Here is a 23,353-nt window from a genome sequence, read left to right on the forward strand (position 1 = left end):
GAGACAAACACCTCAAATGGGGAACAGTTTCCAGCAGCAACAATACTGTGGTACTCTACAGAGAGAAACAGAAAGAGCAAAAGCCAACAGAAGTACGGATAAATGGCAACCGATCCCAAAATGCATTGTCCATCCTCAGGGGGCTGTAACAATTGTGACAACCTGAGGACCAGCTTTCCTATTATGAAAGGAATTTCATTTAGCACTAGACTACACTTGGTCCTTGCCTGAAATTTCCCCTTTTCCCTTACTCTGCATGATGATTGGCTGGGTTGGGTGGGGGGTTTGTTTGGTTGGTTGGTTTTTGTTGTGATACAAAGTCATTCACTCAAGCAGCATATATACTGGGTTTTTTTTTCCTGTGTGCTGCTGAAGAAAACAACAGCATGGAAAGGCAAGACTGAAGGTCACATTTATGTCCCCTTGCGGTCCGGATGCAGAGAGTGGAAAACACTTCTTCCAAGGCTGACCCTGTGTGCATGGAGAGACTGATTTAGAGCAGAGGCTTCTTTATTGCAGCCTGATCAATTCCAGAATTCTCTCCTTGTCACTCTGTCCCAAAATTACTCCCAGAGAGGACAATCTAATAATTGAGTCTGAATATCAACAGACTCCTGTTATTGTCCTGAGCAATGCCAGCTAACTGCAAGTTTCCCTGCCTGAGAAACCTGTTGTAAATTCTCTAGATGAGGGCTAATAAACCCAAACCAGATCAGATCTGAGTTTCTCCAGCAACTCCATGTCTAGAATAGCAACAACACTGCAAATGGCAAACTCACAGCGATTCCTGCCAGCAAGGAGCCACACATGTGAAGGCTGAGAAGATACGTGTATCAGACCAAGCGGAGACCTATTTATATGTTTGGAATACATTTCCAGTATAGAAATACCACTGTATTTTTCCAGAGAGATTTATAGTGCTAAACTTTTTATACCGGTATAATAAAATCACCATCCGCAAGGAAGAAAATAATTTTAAAAACCCTAATGGTGACGGTCCCTGGCACAGCCCTGTTTGTCTGGGATCGTACTGCTCTACGACCCTGTCTTACTGAGCCAGAAGTCTCTAGTCTAGGTGTGACCTAAGCATACATCCTGCAAGTGGTGGTACATTTTTGTAGCACATGCAGATATGCTTAAGCTGGCTCTAATCTATCTAGCTGAGGTAAGAACTGCTAGGAAGGTATATCACGGGTTTCGGTCTTGGCTAGCAAACCAGGTGCATACCTGAAATCAGGCTGTCTGGTAGACACTGGTCACTGTGTCACTGCGTCCGCCAGAACCAAGTATCTTAAATCGGCAAATCCTGCGGTCCCGTATTGATTGCAACGCAGTTGTATTCTGAGAGATTTATTCCCAATGAAAGCCAACAAATTGAGGTAGAGTTTAGCATGTTTTTTTAAAAGAGGTTGGGAAGAGTACCAAAAGTATAATTAAACTAGAGGGAGTTGGAGAGCTAATTAATCACACATTGACAAGATCTCTTTTGCTGAGACGTTTCACAGAGAAAATTAGGAGTGCCTTAAGTACAGGCACATGCTTTGCCAGTAAAAAATAAATTAGTAGGAAATTGGCTGGACACAAGGGAAACCTTGGAATGGAGTTGGAGGCTGGACCAAGCTCAATGAGACTGGGCTTTTTTTTCATCTTTAGAAATGATGAATTAGCTATTGGTATACCCTAAAGATCATTTGCAGCACTGCAGGAGTGAATGAGGATGCTTTTTTCGTAACTATGTGTCCAAAATTAGATATCTAAATAATAATTTGACTGTCAAGCGTAGTCAGCATTCACCAGTAATCTTTGATTTCTTGCCAGGAAGGCAAGAAGTTCCCACTAACACTCAACTATTGCGCTTGCATAAGCATATCTATTAAGTTCAAAGGAATTCAGTGGATCTGCTCATAGTAGTGAACATCTTCACATACATGATGCCTGGAATATGTTCACACCCAGTGTGGATTCATAGCCAAAATTCCTCAAATTTCACAAGGTTTATAACTCGAGTTCTGACTTTTATTTCATTTTTGACATAAAGATGTTTCTGAAAATCTCTCCGGCATGCAAGCCTGATCCCCCACCCCCCGCCCTGTTTCGTATAACTTTAAGAAATAACATTTGTTTTAAAAATAAAACAACATAAAATCTCCTTTTGTTCTCTCATACTGCAGTATTTGGAAAATCCTGAATGCACGCTGACATTTCTCCAAGCAGTTATTCAGGAAAGCACTAGCAACTGATACAAGTATTAGCTTTGTAAAGACTCAGCCGGATCTATTCCCCTGCCACTTGGTCTGTAAAAAAAAAAAAAAGAAATAAATCCTCTTGAAAACCCAGTCAAACTGTCTATCGGCCTTGGGCAAGAACACCTCAAAAGCAGCAGCAATTGCGGCCGCAATAACTGCACACAGCCCGTTGCGCGTCCTGGCAGGACTTTACAGGCTCCCTCCACCAGATCGTGCTGTTTCTCCGCAGAGCTGCGGAGCATCCCCAGGCCAGGGAAAGGTCAGCGGCTGGCTGGCGGTAACGGACTGCCGGCAGTTTCCTCGTCCCTCCCCGCCACGGCCACTGCCACTCCACGCGAAACCGGGGAGGCGCTGCCTGAGAGGGATTTACAGGAGTAAAGACCGTGTCTTGGCAGGCTGCTGTCTGCAGATGACTGCGTGTTGGTGTTGCCATCGTTGCTTATCCGTTACTGATTCCATGTATTCTCTTTCCTGAAGTAAAAATGCAAAGAGAAGCGGATGCAAATAGGCCGCGCTTTTACGATCTTTTTGGGATCTTTTCCTTACAGTGTTACAGGACACCCTGACAATGCAGTTGTCTGTCAAGTGATCGGTCGGGCTGAGGCAACAGCAATGAAAAATCAAAACACCAACCTGCAGATGCTCCAGCAGGTGAGCAGTGTACACCGGGAGCAGTCCTGACACACAGCTACGTGCACTTTGGTCTCAGAGCAGAGGGACTTCTACCAGCAAAAGTTACTTCTGGGGAGTTGATAGACCTCCTTAGCCAGTCCTGAGCCTGTGCATCCTGTAGGCCCTCCATGTCTTTAAAAAAAAAAACACAGCTGGAAAGAATACCTAAAGCATAATGAAATTACAGGGCATGCTTTACTATTCTGCTGTAGCTTTTGTAACAGAGTACAGAAATGCATCTAGAGTGTTTCTTACTGCCTTTCTGCAGGAGAAATATTGCACATGCTGTATCTTCCCCTTCTAACCCTCCTGCGAGAAGCAGAAGGAATAGCATTTACTCTTCTGCTCTTAAAGAAACAAATCCTTCTGAACCCACAGGAAGAGAAGAGAAAATAAAATCAAGCAAACATTTAAAAACCTTTCAAGTGAAAAATGGTACTTAGTTAGAATGTTCTTTGTTGTCCATTACCTAGAGTTTTTGAGACCACAAAGCCGATTTTTCGGATGCACTTTGCAGGAAGCATTGTACTGTTGCTCAATGTAGCCGAGTTACTGGATTTTAGGAATATTGTTCTGGGGTCTTTTGGTAAGTCAATACCGCTTATCGCTAAAAGTTCAGTCTTGACATGAACATGCTTTCCCAAACTATAATTAAAAAGAAAAAAAAACAACAAAACTATCCAACCCCAAAACAGTGCAAGGTGTATGTATTTTCCTAAGAAGTGTAAGGCTGGAGCTGTCTGATCCTAAGTGAGCTTGTAAATCCTTATTTATGCAGGCAGTCTTCTTAGAAAGAATGATTTGTGAAACAACAACTTAGCTTGCTTCAGTGCATGGAAAAGCACATATGGCTCAAATTAGATATCAGAGCCTAGCTATGTACGCAGTAGATTGCATATGTGATTAGCCAAATATAGGGTTTATTTATATTTTTTCATATGCTGTGTTAATATTTTCTGTATTTATACAGACTTCCATAATATGTGTGTGTAATCTCACAGAGATGCCAGGTCATTAAACTCACCATGGAGACTATGTTTACTTAAATCTCACCTTGGATATTCGGAGTACATGCAGTTGCAGGCCTCTTAAAAATAAACAGTGTATCAGTTCGACTTTTATATTTTCAAATATCTAAGGAAATGGAGGATATTGTTTACATTACTGTTATTGAAAAACAACACAAACAGATCCAGAGGAAAGATGTAATTATAGAGTACTTTCTGACACACTAAATGTAAGGCCATACAGTTTAACACATCACACTATATGTGCTATGTTGTGAACGGGAGTGGGAGGAAAGGAATAGGTGATTCTTGTGTTTCTGGTGGGGACTGCGAGTATGTTCCTTTATGGAAATGTCATAGATGTATCATGGCTGCGGTGAGCCCAGGAAAGGCTGAATTGCGAAGGAAGACATTTCCCGTAATTGGCTCCATATCGCAGCTTCGTATCAAATGATTCTGCTTGGGGATTGTCAAGATGATAGTGAACATGGAGATTTTACTGTATTTCTACTTTAACTAGTAGATTAAGTGACAACAGGCACCATGAAGTCTTTCTTCCATTAACGTGAATGCTCTCATGACCCTTAGGCTTCATTAGCACCGTATCTTCTACCTGGAAACTACCCTGGAAGCACAGATACTGGAGCTATTTCATCAGCTCTGAATACATCACCTGCCTCCTGAGCCATTACCTATAGAAATTCATAATCATCTGTTCTTCGCTCTTCCTGTCAGGAATACCAGGTCCAGATCAAGGATTAGGGGCTCATCTTTTATGTCCTTACTCAACTGGATGCAGGCAATTGAGTTTCTTCTTCTTATGTTGCCTGAATTGTCAAAGCACCACAGCCACCCTCCTGGGTGCCAGCGCCAGGTTTCTCTTGTGATCACTACAGTTAATTCAAATCCTGTTGAAGGGTACAGGCCACCCCTTTTCCAATGACTTTCTCACAAAAGACTGGCAAAATTGGTAACTAAGTAAGGCAGTAGTAAATCTCACCAAAGGAAACCACCTAGATGCTGAGTACATTTGTTCTGGGGAGGAGAAAGCCAGGCTGCACAGTTTCCTAGTTATTTAATGCAGTGTTTGGTACCACGGAGATGAAAATGACAGAAATCTTACATGACGGGTAGGTAACGTTCAATAACATAGCAAGTACACCCCTTTTACCCTTTCAGAAGATTTGTTTTTCCCTTTTCAGTACCCTTGCGGGGCAGTGGCGACTGACGCCCGGCCGTGCCCCCCACCTCAAAGCCGGGGCAGCGGAGAGGCGCTGGGCACCGGGGGGCTGCGGTGGGGCAAACCCGGGCCGGCTTCACCGGGCCAGGTGATCTCCCGCAAACAAAGGGGCTGGCAGAGACCCGCCGCCACGGGCAGACAGGCGTTACACAGGCGTTTTCTCTACTCCCCGGGCCGGGCCGCGCCGCCACCTGAGGCACCGCCTCCCGGCCGGGTGAAGGGCTGCCGCGGGCCGGGCCGGGCCCCGGGAAGCCGCTTCCCGTGGCGGTGCACGGCACTTCCCGGCGCTCGCACACCGCGGGGAAACTCTTCCTCCGGCCCGGCCCCCGCTGACGTAGCGCTGTCTCTGCCGCCGCGGCGGCGGCCGACGGGTGGGCGGGGGCCGCGGGCAGGGGGTGACGGTTGGCCGCGGCCGTTGGCGGCGCGGGCCGGGACTCGGCGCTGTCAGGCGGCAGTGCTGGGGCCCGGGGTCACGGGGGGAGGCTCGTTGCCCGTCAGGCGCGGGCCGGAGCGCCGCTGTCAGAGAACGAGAAGGGGCGCCCCCCGGCCCTGCCGCGGCGCCCCAAGGGCCCGGCGTGGTGGAAGTAGCCGCCGCCGTAACGGCAGCGCCGCGTGGCGGCCGGGGGCAGGACCTCGGTGATCAAGCACGTTAATAAAAACGGGCGGGCTGCCCACGGCCGGGGGTGCTTTTTCCACGCCTCAGTTCACCGCTTTATCCCGTGGGAAGGGACAGGGGGGAGGCCGAGGCCCCCGCGGCCGGCGGAGGAGCGGCGAGCGCAGCGGCCCCAGAGGCGGTTTCCCGGCCGGCCGCGGCCGCATTGCTCCCCCAACAGGCAAAACTTTCTCCACACTCACACACGCACGGACGGGGCTGCCTCCGCACACACTCGCGCACACACACACACACTGACGTCTTTTGCGCATTTCCTGCACTGGAGCGAGCGGCGGAGCGGCACCGGCAGGCGGGCTGGGGCTGCGGGCGGCGCGGAGGGAGGCGGCCGGGAGGCGGGCGGGGGGCGGCCGGCGGGAGGCGGGAGGCGGCGGCGGCTCTGCCCATCGCCAGGGCGGCGGCCGCCCAGCCGGAGCCCGCCGAGACCCGCGGGGCCCGCTCCGCTGCCGTCGCCCCCCCCGCACCCCTCACCCCCCCCATGCGCGGGGGTCGCTCCGCTGGGTCCTTGGCCTTGGCGGCGGCGGCAACAGCAGAGGAGGAGGAGGAGGCGGCGGCGGCACAGGACGGGCGGCTGCGGGCTGCGGCGCAGATGGAAGGTCCCCGGGTGGATGTTTGCTGAGCGGAGGCTGTGCAGTAGGCAGGGCTGGTGGGTCGGCCGGTGTTTCTGATTTGTGTGTGTGTGTGTATTGTTGTGCGGCGCACGGGCAGGACTGGCGTGTGCGGGAGCCTGGGATCGCGGCTCTGCCTCCTCTGCAAAGACTGATCCAGGATTATGGTCTAGGTGAAGGGAGAAGGCTCTTGCTCGCCCCGAGGATTGATTATGCTCGGGTTTTGATTGCATTCGGGGGTTTCTGCAGCCGCGGACGCCTCCCCCGCCCCGGCGGCCCCCCTGCCTTGTTTTCCGTTAGAAACACGGGCAAGAAAATAAATGTATTCACTGGGTGTCGCAAGAGCAAAGGCTAAATAATCAAAGGTAACAGCAGCAGCAAGGCGAAGAGACCTGCACCGTCTCCTGCTCCCCCGCTCCTAGACCTGCCCTCCTAATTTATTGGCGAGACCTCCCTCCCTCCCTCTGGGTGCGAGTGCGTTGTGCGAGTGTTTAATCCCGGGAAAAGTGCAGGCATCCAGCCATGGTGGTTTTCAATGGCTTGCTGAAAATCAAGATCTGCGAGGCGGTGAATCTGAAACCCACGGCGTGGTCTTTGAGGCATGCGGTGGGTCCCAGGCCGCAGACCTTTTTGCTGGACCCTTACATAGCCCTCAATGTGGACGACTCCAGGATTGGGCAAACCTCCACCAAGCAGAAGACCAACAGTCCTGCTTGGAACGATGAATTTGTCACCGACGTTTGTAATGGCAGGAAGATAGAGATGGCTGTTTTCCATGATGCCCCCATCGGGTACGATGATTTTGTAGCTAACTGCACTATACAGTTTGAGGACTTGCTGCAGAACGGGAGCCGCCACTTCGAGGACTGGGTAAGTGTTGCGCTGTAGATCCGTACATGTACATATGATTTTCAGTGGCATGGCTCTGGATGCAACGTCTGCCTTCCAGAGCTAGGTTGCCAAGGGCATGTAATGGCTCTGAAGGCTTTTCATTATTTCCACGCTTTGTTATACTGAGATAGTCATGGTTACTGTGTATCTAATGCATGTGGTGTGCAGGCAAGGGAAGAAAGAAAAATATGTCGGATCTAAGTAAGAGATGTATAATTACCACTTCAGTTTCTGAAATTACGTTACATAAATAAAAGTCTAGTTCTCTTATTGTGTTTGAAAAACCCCAACCAAATGCATCCATACAGAATATTACCACAAAGCCCAGATCCAGCATTTAGACCAAGTTCATCATTTCAGTGTGAACGCTCTTGGTCAGCCTGGCAATGACAAGCTTTAAAAATCCAGACCTGACCTCTGATACGAGACACTTCAGGGTCTTCGTGTCACTTGAAAGCTCACTGCATCAACATCGATGCTCTTCCTTCCTTCCCCCAGATGATCTACACCTTTATGCATAGAGTGAACACAATGCTGCTTCAAATGCCTGAAACTAACAAAAGGGTCCTGGTGGGTTTTGGACCCAACCAGGCAAATTCTGTTGCCTGTATACACAACGTGTCTAACAGCTTCTACAGTGTCTTAAAGATCCAGAGGCTAACATGCCTCAGTGGGACTACAAGAAAAGCTGGAAAATCCTTGGTCTGACATCCTCAGGTACTGTGATTTAACACAAAAAAACTCAAACAAACAAAAAAAGAAACACAGGAAATGTGCATATGCACATTTCACATTTCTGCAGTTAAACAGTTAATGGTAATCTTTTAAATAAGATGTATAATAAAACAAGAGTAGCTGTCTTCTCATTTTAAACATGCTCTGCTTGACCAGCCATCTGAAATGTGTATGCTCATCTTTTTGTAGATTTATTTGTTATGGTCAAGGATACTCGTCAGGGCAGTATTTCTTTGGCATGCAGACAAAGAACCGAGGATCAAAGTAAAAATAACGAGAGTTAATAGCTCTGAGTTTCATGTATTCTTTGGGGCTTCTTTACTTAATGCAGTGGTATAAAGAGATGTCAGAATGATGGAAAGGCGTGAAAGAAGTAGGCTCTATTTATGCTGACAGGGAGCTGAATAACTTTACTGTTAAAACTTCTATGTTTACAACTTTAAAATATTTTTCACTTCTGCTACACATGTTACATTGTGACAATTAGGATCTAGATTATTCTGATGCTCTTTAAAAGCCACACATTAGTAAGCTCGGATGGTAAAACTGGGTGATAGGCAGAGGAAAAATAGCCAAATCAGGAAAAGAGAAATGCAGCAATATTGCAGATGTCCTTTACCTGGATTGAATAATAATCAAGTTGTGGCTCTCCTGAAATCAAGAGGGATTTAATCTTTGAGACCAATGGGATGAGGACATCATCACAGATTTTTAGTGAAAGAATAATAATTTAGTTTGTTCTTTTTGTGTATGGTACATGTTGTGAGGTTTAACCAAATTCGGAAGGACCTTACAGGTTGCAGATGCCAAGTTTGAATTTTGGTGGGGCTGGTGTGCTCGGGTATGTCCTGGCTCTGACTTTTAAGGTGAACTCAGACATCTGAACATGTTCCCTAGCTATACAGTGGAATTTAACAGGCTGAGGCCCATTGTACACAGGATCTGGGAGGAACTATGGAGCTGAATCAGATAAATGCTGTGTTTTATTGCACCAGGATTCATTGCTGTCCAGCATTCATTGGGTGGGAGGAGACGAGGGAGTGACTACGCTTGTTGTCTGTTGGTGTGACAGAATTGAGGACATGGCAGTGGATCATAACTGGCCAGCTCAATATAATGCAGCTTCTGAAGCATCACTTACCTTGTTTTTGTGCTGTAAATTCTCATAGTTTGGATTGTGTTTCTGCAGCACATATAGTACACAGTGTGCACCACCCTCCTTGTATCACAGTTAGAACTGGTGGGGAGGCAGGTATTTGTAGGATTGTGCTTTACCCTTTCCACAATCTTCCCATTTACTGAATGTGTCACTGCAATTGTAATACTGAGTGTGTTTATTGTATTGTTAATAGATAGGGACCTTCAGAGAACTGGCCCTTACAAAATCACACTGCTTTTTTTGTCTGATTTCACTGAGTTAAAATAAGGCCTGTGGCCGTGACATCTTATAGAGCCTATAGTGAAGTAAATAGGTTTATTGGTATCTTCATCAGTGTCTGGAGTCTGTACTAAAACCTGAAAAAGAGAACTCTGTGAAATGAATGGGTTTCACAGCACAAGGAAAATGCACGTGGCCTAAAGTAACGTGAGGCTAGGATCTGCTGGTACGATATAGTCAAATTTCTTCTGTTTAATAAGATAACTAATTCCTTCATTGCACTCTTGGCATTAAAGGCAGATATTTTTGTGGTATTCTTTCCCAACTTTCTATCAAGCAAATTAAAAGCAGCAATCACAGAAACCCATTCCTCCTTGCTGCCTGAAATATCAAATAAATGCAACCTAAGTCTTTTTGTGGCATTCTGAGGGCTTCTCTTTAAGCTGTCCTTAAAGTCTGAACTGGGTACCACTTACTTGTTCAGCGTGTTTGGTGTAATTGCACTGTTGCCCCTCTTCACCCTCAGAATGATGCAACAGTTCTTGCAGGACTGGACTGTCACTGTTTAAACAGGTTTGAGAAAATGCTCATATGCTGAGAACAGCTCTTGTCAATATATTATAGCTTTAGTGCTTTCAATCTCATATAACACAGTATGTATTTTTGTAAGGAAATTTCAGTATTTGTTTTGCAATAGCTGCACTAGGGTCAAGGTTACATTACTTATCCTGTAATATAGTTCTAGATTCTTGTCAGAAGTCCAACATGCAAAAAAGACTTGCAAAGAAATAATGGTGCTTTTTTTTTTTCCCAGTAAAAAGAAAATATTTATCTCTTTAGCCAGCTCACCTATTTTGATTGGGTTTTACTATTGTGCAAATGTTTGTATTTTTTCAAAGAGATGAATTTTTTTAGGAAAATACTAGGTATGTTTCTCACTGTTAAACCTGTGCTATATACTGATGCCATGGCTACAGTGGAAACACTAATGATAAACAAGTACAAAGCTTGAAATCATGATAGCATCTATTGTATTAGCACAAGTCAGATAAATATGCAAAATCATGGTTCCTTTTATCTAGAGCGGTTATTCAGCAGTTGCAAAAATGATTTTTAACGTTACGATATGTATACTCCCTGAATATATATATATTTAAAAAAACCCAAAGTTGTGGCCTGAAAGTTGTTCAGATTTTATTGAATAGAAGCTTTTAAACAAAATATATACTTTTTTAAAAAAAAAAAAAATCAATGTACAAATATTTGTTTGGGCTTCTAAAAAAGGTATAGTGACAATTAAAAAGATGGCTGTTTTTCCAGTGGTGCGTCAATACAGACATAGCACAGTAAAAGTGTCAGTTTGGCAGATTTTTTTTATTTTAGTCATGGCTGCGCTGCAGTTTTAAAGAGACCTTTGGATTTATGACATTACAGGCTTTTCTGTAAGCGCATAAAATGTTATATGGGATGGCACAGAGTATTCAAGGGGATGTTAGTGAACTTACACTTGGAAAAATATGAAATACAGAACACAAAACAACCTGCAAGTCCTGATTGGAAAACAAATTGATAACATGAAAGCTGGAGCTATATTTTTTTTTTTTGTGTTAGGTAATTCAGGTGATAATAAGGTATGTCTGTATCTAGCTTTCTTACATATGGCATATGTAAATGTTGCACCTGAGTTGGTAATGCAGCTGCATTTTAATCAGTAGAATGGAGATGAGGAAGGAAAATTCCATTGATATTTAGCCTTGTGGTTAGACTCCTGTGAATTAGCTTGATCAATGTTTATGTGTTTGGATGATTGGTGGTATAGGTTCTGAGTTCAAGTCCACTTTCCAGAGTTGATGATAGATGAAATCAGTGCGATTGGCCCTATGCCAAAGGCTCCATCTAAGGGTCTTAGCCATTAGCCTGGCTGCACATGAGAGAACCTATTGAGTCGTCCTCAGAAATCCTTTTGTGGGCTGAGTAGCAGAACTCACTAAATCAGTCAGAGCATCACAACCTTTAGAAAGAAAAGCCTCTATTTCCACTGAAAATATGTTAGAGTTGTGTTTAGGCTAATGAAACAAGTTTGATTTCTCTGTTGTCTTAAAAAAATCCCTAATGCTATCAGGAAAAAAAAAACAAATACAGGTTTAAGTGAGCTTTTCTTTGCTGGTCCTAAGTTTGTTTCATCCTTTTTTTTTTTTTTTTCTCTTCAGCGCTGCTTCTTAAGATCTAAATTTAAAGCATTATGCTTTTTTTAAAAGCATCCTTTAATATTTCCATTTCATCACTGTGACATTAATCCTGCAACTGTGCTACCATTGCGTAAAGGAAGTTTATTATGAATTAATATAGTCTCTCAATAAGCTGATGATGAGTTATGGGCAACAGTGTGGAGAAGAGGTGCCCTGTTTTACATGCTTGTTGAACTGGTCAGTGATGTATTTTTACATCATGCTCACAGTGTACTACTGAAGACATTTTCCTGTTGGAAAGACTAGATCTTTAAGTTGCAGTCCATACAACTGGACAGGTTAATGGAGCTGTGTTACTTCTCATAAGAGAAATAACAGTAACAAGTATGTCATATGTTAGAAAATCTGAAAGCACTTTAGAGAAAGGTGAATATTCTTTCTTTTCTTTGAGAAATTGAGAAGCGGATGCCTACAGTCGCCCAGAAAGGCATCAGCAGGGGAAGGATTAAAACTCTTCCAAGTCTTTGGTCCAGTGAGCTGTCCATGGACCTGAGAAGTAGAACTGTCTCCTTCTAGTGCCTCTGATCTGAATTAGCTGGAAAGACTACTTAGGTGCTTACCAGAGTTTTTCTCTTGGTTTGGGTTTTTTTATTTTATTTTTTTTTAAATAACCTTCTGTCATTTCCCTTGCTGGAAAGGGAACTCCTTTCAGTCAGCAGGTGATCTGTTGTAGCTGGCAGAGAGTGGAATCGTGATAATTTTAGTGTGGGTCACACTGTGCATTAAACTCTGCTTGTGCCATACACTTCTCAAAGTTGATGCTGGGCTAGCAGAGTGTGATTGTAGCATATTTTCATTTTTAGTTTCATCTACTGGCTAAACTTATATGTGCTGATGTTGTTGAAAGGCCTAGGATTTTGCTTGTGAAAGCTTTACATCTCGTCTACACTGCGGTTCATGGGTTGCTGAAAACCATTGTTATCAGAAGAGTATTTGTTGAAATGAAAGGGAAATTGCTGTCCTGTTTGGTAGGTTGCTGCATGACAAGGCTGTCACTGAGCAAGGTCTGTCAGATTTGGGGGGTGAGGGTGAGAGGTCAGAGAGCTGCAGGGGATCAGCAGGGTTTTACAGGGACTCACTCTAATTGTGAGGGTGGGTGGTTGTCAAGAGGAGATGAGAGATTTTGGAGAGCACTTTGTACAGGTAGGGGTCTTCCCTGCCTTCTCCCCCAGCCTGTCTCCCCCCTGTGCCTCCTCTTTTCCCTCTCTGCTGGGGATGCGGTACAGTCACCACACAGCTCACCCACTATCTCCTATCAATCCCTTTCTACAGCTGCATAAATCTACTCCTACTCTCGGCTAGAGATGTTCTCTCCTAACAGCTCCTGCTTACCTGCAGTGCTTCCCAGGCTGTTGAGAAGCAATAGAGGGGGGAAAAAGCTGCCTCTGCAGTTACTACTGCAGGGAGAGGGAAAGGGCAGAGTGGAGATAGGAAGAGATGAGGCATGGAGAGAAACCTGGAGGAGGATCATGAGTAGTTGCTGCTGCCTCACGTACTCCAGTTGCCTTTTTGGCAACAGCAAAGAGCTACACATGAAGGAGACAGGGATGAGATGGCATAGGCAAATTGACTAGTTAAAGGCTGTATGTTGCTTACTGAATTGTTTTGGGTTGGTTTTTTTTCTTTGCCTGCTTTACACAGTGGAGTACTGTGTCCAGTTCTGGAGCCCCCAGCACAAGAAGGACATGGACCAGTTGGAGAAGGTCGAGAGGAGGGCCATGAAGATGATAAAAGGGCTGGAGCACCTCTCTTATGAGGACAGGCTGAGAGAGTTGGGGCTGTTCAGCCTGGAGAAGAGGAGGCTCCGGGGAGACCTGATAGCAGTCTTCCAGTACCTCAAGGGGGCCTACAAGAAAGATGGGGAAAGGCTGTTTAGTAGGGCCTGTTGCAATAGGACGAGGGGTAATGGTTTTAAAATAGAGGGGAGTAGATTTAGATTGGAAATCAGGAAAATTTTTTTTACGATGCGAGTTATAGAACACTGGAACAGGTTGCCCAGAAAGGTGGTGGAGGCCCCATCCCTGGAAACATTCAAGGCCAGGCTGGATGAGGCTCTGAGCAACCTGATCTAGTTGGGGATGTCCCTGCTCCTTGCAGGGGGGTTGGACTAGGTGACCTTTGAAGGTCCCTTCCAACCCTAACCATTCTATGATTCTATGATTCTATGATTCTGTATCTTTCAAAGTCTCATTTCAGACGTGAAGAAAATTGCTCTGGGTGTGAGAAGTGTGTAGTAGAGCATCCATTGTACTTAGCAGTGAATTATCACCTGTGTAGGTCAAGATTTGATCCCATGAGTGATCAGAATCTCATACTCCTGCTACTGATACCAATACCAATACTGATACAAAGTTCACATAGTGAACTATGTTTCACATAGTGAAAGTAATTCTACTGAACTCTGTAGGAAGTATTTGTTAGAACAAAGTTACCAGTAACAGAGGTATTAGTTCAAAGCTGAACTTTAAGAAATATCCAAGAGGGATGAAAATGATTCCTACATGCCCTTCTTGCACCAGTTTTTAGACAGTGTGTATCATTATTCCAGCTCAGGCGGTTTCATAGACGCTGTGCAGAACTTCGTGGTTGTGTAAATCACTGATCTCACTGGGTTCGCTGGGTTCACTGGATTTCATGCAGGCATGTGTTTAAATTCTTTCCTCAACTGAGGCCTGTCTTCCAAGGGAAAACTGAGAATAAATAACATTTAACAACATCCTTTACTTCCATTTTACTCTTACTGATTTATTATTCTTCTGCAAATCTTTCACATGAAAGCCTGGTTTCTGCTTTCCTCAGCCATCAAAACTAAATCTCTGCCCTCTCTGTCCAGAATTCTTTAAATACTACTGAAATGAGGATTTGATTTAAATTTGAATTCTAGGACTTGGCATCTAAGAGTGATTAGTTTCTACTCCCTAACTAAACTTCCATTTAAATGAACTTTTCAAATTTTGAAGGGAGGCTGTGAATACAATTTGTAAAAAAAAAAAAAAAAAGTAGAGGTGAGAGCCTTTCTACTTGGAATTGGTTGGTTGAAGTAAGTTCTGCTTTACCCGGTACTGTCTTTATCTCCTTTCCCTCACCCCAGTTATTAGACTGTAAGAGAAAGACATCTACAGTTCATAGTAAGAGAGGCTTTGGAAACAATAGGGTATGCAAGTAATGGGAAAGCCATGGTCAGAGAGAACTGAGAAGAGACTTTTTCTCCATCCATACAGAAAGGTAGGACTGGAACTATCTGGATATGGAGTAAGATCAGAAGTCCAAAGACAGCTTGGAAAACTGCCAGTTTGGGACAGGAACCAAGTAAGTCCTTTTGTCAAGCTTGACAGAGCAAGGTCTGAAGAATGGGGATATTTTGCATGCTGTTTTGAGTCATGCAAGTTGTAGCAGTTACAGGGGTTTCTACCATTTGGGGGCAAAGTGATCATGACAGAAGGCTGACAAAAAGTTTTAACCTTGTGTTGGTAAGTGACTGCTTCCTTATTTGGCAGGCAGTCACTAGATTTAAAAACTATATTTGGCAGTATTAATATGAAACTGCAACCGTAAAGCTAATAAATAATTCTAGAGACTGGGTAGTTTTAATGGCAGTTATGTATTTTGTGCTGTATTTTAGTAAAGCAAAATGCAAATGAATATGATGTAAGAACATCCACAGAATTATTATCTACTGATCATGTTTTACAGTCAGTAGCTTGAATTGCTAGTAAAGTTGTTTTCTGAGTATCCTCTCCCTTGCATTCCTTTAAGAGTTAAAAAATCTTAAATTATCATTGCTGTGATTTAACGGAAGTTACAGAAGCCAAGATTTCACATATTTCTGAACAGCACAGCTAAAAGACCTAGCACTATTGGCATGTTCCCATTAAATATAACAGGAGTTTTAAAGTTTATTTTATTGGAAGCAGTGTTATAGAAATGCTACACAGTTCTAAGAGTTTCTACCCCACTGAACTCTGTAGGGCTTGAATTGTTGAAGAACAGAAGTAAAGAAAGACCGTTGCTTTTAGAATCAAAACTGGCAATGTTTGATTCCTTTGGAGGCTTGTGGGCAGCCATTTCTGCCTTATATCGGCTAACTTGAGCTGATTTAATTGTTCCAGTCAATAAAATCATTTTGGTTGTTTCTAGTGTCCTACTGGGCAATTTCATCACAAGCAGGAACAAACAAGCATGAATAATGGCTAGATATTACCAAATAAATTTAACGTCTGCATTGTTTGAACAGTGAACCGCCATTGTATCTCTCTATCTTAAATGAGGAGTAGGCAAACTTAATACTTAAGTGTTTCCACAAGTATCTTTCAGTACTTTACAGTATTGATAAATATTTATCAAGCCTCTTATCATGGGGACCAGGGTTTCTTATACATTTTAGAACTCTTCATTCTTCCGTACATTGGCCTCTTAAATATAATTTTAAAATATATGGCTTTGCCAATGTTAATATTTACAAGTATCTTTAGATAGTGATGTGGTAGCAATGAAGCAGATGTGATGGTGGTGGAGATGTGAAGGCAAGACTGATGCGTACTCTGCATAGATGATGAGGAAATGGTTGGAATTGCTTTGCTTTGGTTTACAGATTAAAAACCAGCAAGACAGTAGTGTTTTCTCCTTCTTTGTTTTCTTTCAGTTTCCTCTTTGTCATCTGTTCTATCTTCATGCTGCTAATTCTCCATCTTTCTTTATCTGTTCTGGCTTCAAGATCGTCAAGAAATGATCGGGTGACCTTTACAGGCTTGTATAAGATTTTGATGCTAGAAGGCAATGTGAATGAAATGTCCTGCTATAGATCTCTACAGAGATCTATTGCAAGTACAGTTTTCTTGCTGGGACCATATTTATTCATTGCATAAGTCTTTGCGGCATCTGTCAACTTCCCTTAATCCCTTTATTTCAAGCTGAGATTGATCCATGGTCTTTGAAAGCTGTGTCTGAGAATATGTTGGAAAAGGCAGGGCTAAAGGTCACTCATGCGATGTCCACTTCATTCTCTTTCTTATGTGGTTCTAGTTGGATTTATTGAGGAATTTTTTTTTCTTCTTCTTATGAGTTTCCCTTCCTTCTAACTCCATAGTGCCTTGGTACCTCCTTGAACATTTGACTTCATGGCCCACTTTTCTCCTTAATCCACTTCTATCACCTTATACTCAAGCCCTAACTGTCTGTTTTAACTTTTCCTTCCTTTTTCTTGTTATCACTTCCCATATATACATGTTGCTGCTATTCCCACCACTCCAACTCCTTCCCTCTTCTTGTCACTCTGGTGGACCAGTGAGCTCCTTGTGTCAGTAGGTCTCTGAGGCGTCTTCAGTACCTGAAGCTCTATGGTGTTTGCCCACCTGCTGCCATCCAGCAGGAAGAAGCGTAATATGGTAGCTTTGAACTTCAAGCAAAGTTCTCTGGTTTTAGCAGAGTCAGTGGGCTGTTGAAGGAACATGCTCTGTCCCTGAAAACTGGACTCTCCCAAGCTATGGAAACACTGTTGTAAAATATCAGTTGGTATTGACTGTTGGGATTTTCAGGCACTCCTAATCACAGAAAATACCTAGTATTATTTGGTTGTTTTTTTTTTTTTATATAAAGCAAAATTATGGTTTCTGCCTTCAAAAAAATTACAGTCCAAGCACAAGTCAGAAGAGGCGGATTGAGGAAGCCAAAAGAAATAATGGGAAAATGCTGACCAGTGTGAATGGCTGTAGTGGTAGCTTAGCAGCAGCCTATCAGTTCAGCGTTACTTGGTGTCCCTAACTCAGAATCTCAAGGGAAGATGCAGCAGAGGAAATTTTGCTGGAGATACTTGGAGATCTTGACGCTTTGCATGATGCGGTGTTTCTCCTCAAGGAATTGACACGTTTGGAGGGGCAGCCCTTATGATCTAGTCCGTGGTTATTTCTGAGTATCCCATAGAGCTTTAAGAATGTTTGGGCTCGCTCACTTTTAGGGAACTACAGGATTTTTCTGTATAATTCCATGAAAGCTAGTATTAACTTTATCACTATGCTTTAACTTTTTTCTTTATCAATAGCTGGATGTGACCACTACCAGTGCAATAATCAAATACAGACATGATATATAAGGTTAATCTTTTGTAACAATGTCACTGGGCTGAGATAAGCTTTAAGTTTTGTTCCACACCTTTAGTCTTTGTGCAAGCAAGTTTTCAGAGCTGTGTCAAGGGTCTGAGAGAGGGGAAAGAGGAAAGAAGAGTTTTATTAACCTCTCACAATTATTTTGTAGAAATGTTCCTATGATCTCTTTAGGTGCTCTTTCCTTGCCAGTTTACACTCATTCTTTGTGTCCATTTTGCCCGTTTGTTGCAAGATACCTTGGGTAGGGGATACTGTATTACCTTCTTGTGTATATCATTCAACAGGACCATAGGGTCCCGATCCTTTTTTGGAAGACATTCATCGTATGACAGTAGTATGGTATAGAAAAATAAATCCGTGCAATTGACCTCTGTTTGTAATAGCCCAGTGCAGTGCAAAAAGCAGAAACTTTTTTTTGTGTTGGTTTTGTTGGTAAGCAGATGTGTGAATAAACAAAAAACAATATACCTTAAACACAAAAGAAATTTGCCTGTAGTGTGTTCCGTACACTAATGACCGGGGGACATAAGTTGTCTTGCACACCAATTCAAAGCTAATGTTCCTATATTCATTTCAATGGGAATTTCTTTAAGTGATATTCCCTGTTGCTGAAACTGTTGAGAGTATGTGTATCATTTAGTTGCATACATAGTGATTCTTTTGTACTACTAGCTGAGTTAGGGACATGGGTGGTTACACCACCATCAATTGAATTCCTTTTTAATATTGCACTTTATGTATTTCTCAGAGATGAGGCCTATTGTAGACTTTTCAGATGTGTGGAAGTCACATGAAGAGTGTAGACTCCTGATTCAGCAGTCTTTTGAAAGTGTTACCCAGCTGTCTTTTCATCAGTGGTTGTTTCTGTGCTGTATCTGTTTGTGAATGCGTTTGTGCATGCATTGTGCACTGCTTGTGAATGCATTGGTCAGAACAGTTGGTTCTGACCAACAAGCCTTCTCTTCAGTTTGGTATGTACATGCTTTCTTGCAAGTGGTATTGTTCAGAGCATTTTTAGAGTAAAAAGACAAACAAACAAATGAAACAAAACCTTAACATCATTTTTTTTTTTCCTGACTGATACTTCATTAATAGGACAATAGTATATCATTTGATATTTGAACAAATAAAATGAAACTGATCTCTAGCCTTGTTTGAAAGTACTCTGGACATCAAACTGACAGGCTCTAACATATTCCAACTGTTATATTTGGTTTAAAATGTGTGCACTCTCAAGCCAAATGCTGTTTTGCTGTGTCAGTGTTATTAATACCATAAAGCTTTCAAAATCCTTAGTGTAATCCAGAGTTTACAGTTTTTTAAATCAGATTCTGAATCAGATGTGAAGTGTAAGAATGTAATTTTGTCTTTTATGCTTTTCCTGGAAGACTGAGGTCAAAAAAAGCATCTGACTGAAATAGAAGACAGGCAAAATGAGAAATGGGGGCAGCTCTGGTGAAGGCTCTTCTCCCTACATTAATCTCTCACTGAACTGTATGGGTTTCTTCTGTTTGGGATCTGGGTGTAATTGTGGCGGTGATCACTAAGACAGATTACAAGCCAAATGTTTTGTAAAACTGCCAAAAAGTTTTCAGCTCTTCTGGCAACTGTGAATCAGCCTTGCACCCTATTTGCAGGCTAGCAAGTAAAGTCTGCTTCTTAGCAGCAGTGTGCCGGTCTGCAGAACCCCCGTGTGTAAACTTTGTGTACAGTTAATCAACTTTATGATGCAAATAACGTGAAGTCTCAGAGACATTTTATGCACCTATGAAAATGTACTTGATGCTAGTGATATCCTCAGTAAGACAGGAGTGAGGTGCTGAAACCTTCTCAGAGTGTGAATGCATGCATTTGGACAGGGTGACGGTTTTGACTGTAGGACTTCTACTTGCTCTTTGGTAACGCTCACTGTATGTTAAGTAGTGCAGAAACAAAAAAAAAAATCATAGTTTCTTTCTGGAAGAGCTTATGCTGTAAAATCAGAAAACTTATTGCCTCACTTTTGGATAATAATGTCATAAACTACAACGTAAGATCTATGAAGATTTTGTACCTATGTGTCAAGACAGAAAGGACGTGCAAAACCCCTGGAAAATGCATAAGAAAATACAAATCTGTATTTTTCCAGAACAGAAGTATGCAAAAGAAATAAATGGTGTGTTATTGCAACTTTAAAAAATGTATTTGATGGCTCTTGGGAAAGCAGTACTTGTCTATCTGAGTAGTTAAGGGAGAGTGTTTTTATTCACATGAGTCAGCACAGACAGAGGCTGAAGCTTAAGTTGTGTGCCAAACTAAGGAACATGTAAATAAGATGAATGGTCAACAAAGTGAAGTCACTGTGTAATAGACCAGATTACATGAATAAGGAAGATCGTATTTGCAGCAGGCTTTATTTAAATAAAAGTTTCAAAGTGTCATAACAGGTCACAACATAAAAATGGCTTTCATCAGTATTGCTTAGTTTTCCTTAGTGTTTGTGGTAACAGGTGAGATTGGTGAATTAATTTTCACAGTGCACAATGTGTTCCTGATCCTGATTACTTTATGGTCAGAAATTTTAGTGAGCTATGAGATAATGTGTAATAACTTCATCATAATCTTGCATACTGTGAACTGGTCAGACAAGTTTTTACATACTTAGTTGTCCTGCTTCTACTTGTGATATAACACATTATCTCCTCTCTCTGCTGTAATTTTTGCCTTTATTTCCATTCATGTAATTCCTTGAAACAAATGAGGATGTCAGTAATAGGAAATGGTGGGATGGGCATTCACTCATGATTCAGGTGTATATGTAAAATCTTCTTATAAAATAAATAGTCCAGCCATTTATGTCAGTGGTTCTAGAAGAGGCCTTTGCTTTAGTTTTACGCATAGTGATATGTAGATCTTATCTGTCTCAGGTAGTAATGAAATTCATTAGCAGAATACCTGAGTCTCGAGAATCTTGAGCATAGTCATCTTCACAGCATTCCTAAGAGGAAGTGTAATGGATGGAGAAACTGTATTCCTCCATGTTACCCAGAAGTATGGCACAAGAATTGTGGATTTACCTCCATTGGAAAACTCTTGAGATTATCACAGTATCCTCCTTTTTATAGAGAGGAGATGGCTCTGAGACCTAGACTCCTGAATTAAGGTTTCTGCCTTATACCTTTTAGATATCTTTCTTTCTGTTTTGCAGCTTCTTCCTCATCTGACAATCACTGTCATCTTATTTGCCTTTTCTAAAATAAGGATTCTTGCCATCACATTTCTATTTCCTTCTTGTAGCATAGCTTTTGCAGGCTGAGTTTGTGTTCTTGTTTTGGTTTTGTTTTGGTGGTGGGTTTTTTGGGGGGGTTGTTGTTGTTTGGGTTGTTGGGTTTTTTTTGTTTGGTTGGTTGGTTTTTTTTTAATTCTGTCTTAATGTTGCAACCGCTGTATTGTGGGGATGCTGTCCTTCAATTGCAGTGAACAAACAGAAACGCAAGGCCTCCATCTTGCCGTGTTCTTGACACTGGAGCTTTCCCTATAGAGAAAGGGATCTGTAAAACCAGGCTGTCAAAGCGGAGTCTGTACTTTGAAGCTGGGCTGCCTCTGCGGACAAATAGTTGGGGGCAGAACCAGCTTTACTGTACAGTGAGAAAATTACCATCTAGAGATATCCTGCATGCATGTACTAGGAGTGCCTCTGGTATTGAGCCTACCTGTGTGCGAATATACATAGGCTGTCAAAGGGGCTAAAGAGCTGGATGTGCAGATCCCTTTGAAATATAGGACAGATTGTTTTGAGCACCTTTTGTCATTCTAACTTATAATTCTGTATATAATTTATAATCCTGTAACTGTAGTTAGTATGTTAGAAGACAACAGAATACAAAATGTAAAAGTTGAAGTATTTGTTCTTTGATCATTTATGCACTAAATTCAGAGGAAAGGAGACTTCCATTTGGGTCACTCATTTGAAGAAACAGAACATTTAATTTTCCATTTTCAGGGCCTTGTCTTTGTTACTAGCAGTAGATGTGATAGTTTTTTCAAAAAGGCTTAGGATCCTACAGCTGGAGTAGTGTGAAGAGGGAGTAAGCGCAGCTGGTGTGTGCTGTGGAACAGCTGTGCGGTGCAGCAAAGCCTGATAGCCCAACACCTGAGCGTGTTTATAAAACAGATACAGTGAGATTATATTGGTGGTGTCTGCCTGGCAGACTACTAGCCTGTGGTTTACACAAGGCTGTCCTTGGGTTTGAAAAAGCCACAGAGTCACTACACCGGATATGCTAACATGGCTTGGGGTTAACGTGTTACACTTCAGGATTGATCCTGGGTGGGATAAATTTCATGCAGATTATAGCAGCTGAGGCTTTATGAATTTGAGGAAGAGAGAGTCTGAGGAAATTAAAAGAAGATCTCAGTTTAGCTACTCAGAATTGCTTTGCAAAATTATTCATTTTTTTTTACTGTATTTAGAGCTCAAATGAAGTGAGGGAAGGACACAACACACCCGCTGCCATCCTTTCACAGTTAAGAAGTGGTGTTCTGTTGGGTCTTTTGATATTGTGTATATTAATGAGCTTCCTGATCACTATAAATTTAACAGCTGGACTTTGAAGTGTAGTAAAGCTTTTTACTTACAGGTCTTTCATCCGCAAGATAATTGTGCAGACACTACAGAAAAATGTCGAAATGTGGATTGTCCATCATACTAAAAGTAGTCAGTGATGGGAATATCAGTTTTGTGGTATTATATGAAGTTGAAGGCATTGGAGTGCAAAGGTGAACTTATGACTTCAGTTACTTAGTTTTCATCTGTTCATGAGAATTGACTTTAAACTCACAACTTAGGCATTTCTGTAGAGCTATCCAAAATTTTAATAATTGACTTTGCAATACACTGGTCAGTGATCTGCAGCAAGAAACCAGAACCCTTAGAATATAGTATTCTCATGGATTTGTTTGATCTCAAATGTACATGTTTCATGAAATTCAATTAGAATAGCAGCTTAAAGTGAGTATATGTACAGCTTGATTTCTTACTGTAGGCTTACAATAGTGTGTCACCTTTGCATGCAGAGAAGCTGTGATATTCTTGCATTAGGCAAATATGAGAAGACATGGTGCCCAAATACAACCAGTTCTTTTCAAATTCTCTTGGTGTCACAGGTTTACCTTCCTGGAACAGTAACACTGATTAGGGATGTTAAGACAGACTGCTTTTTTTAAAGACAGAGTGCTTTGAATGTATACTAAAATTGAATGAATACTAGATGAATACAGATTTGTTTATTAATATTGTTGGCAGATCCACCGTACAATGAGAGCACATCAGTCATCATTACTTCAATGTGAAGTTAACATTTGTGTGCTCAGTTCTTAAAATATTAATGTAGTCTGTTAGATGTTCATCTCAAGGCCGACGTGTTTCAACCGCAAAAAAAGAGAGTGTGTTGGAGGGGTACTTGGCAGTCCTGAAAGTACCTCTACTCACAAACACGTTCCTGATAAGAGCCGTAATAGAAAACCCCAGGTAGGTAACTCCTTTGTGCCTCAAAATGCCGTCTGCCACGAATCTCA

General features: G+C 42.4%; 1 protein-coding gene across 1 annotated transcript in view; it reads left to right on the plus strand.

Annotated features, from left to right (window-relative positions):
- Nucleotides 1–6,203: 6,203 nt before the first annotated feature.
- The window catches only part of PRKCE (protein kinase C epsilon), a 302,674-nt gene continuing 285,524 nt past the window's right edge, over nucleotides 6,204–23,353 (plus strand). Inside the window, exon 1 of the mRNA XM_086743822.1 lies at nucleotides 6,204–7,313. Coding sequence (XP_086599948.1) covers nucleotides 6,966–7,313 — 348 coding nt within the window. The 5' untranslated portion in view covers nucleotides 6,204–6,965. The remainder of the gene's footprint in view (nucleotides 7,314–23,353) is intronic.

The sequence above is a fragment of the Chlamydotis macqueenii genome, chromosome 3, assembly GCF_036417535.1.
Source record: "Chlamydotis macqueenii isolate bChlMac1 chromosome 3, bChlMac1.mat, whole genome shotgun sequence".
NCBI lineage: Eukaryota > Metazoa > Chordata > Aves > Otidiformes > Otididae > Chlamydotis > Chlamydotis macqueenii.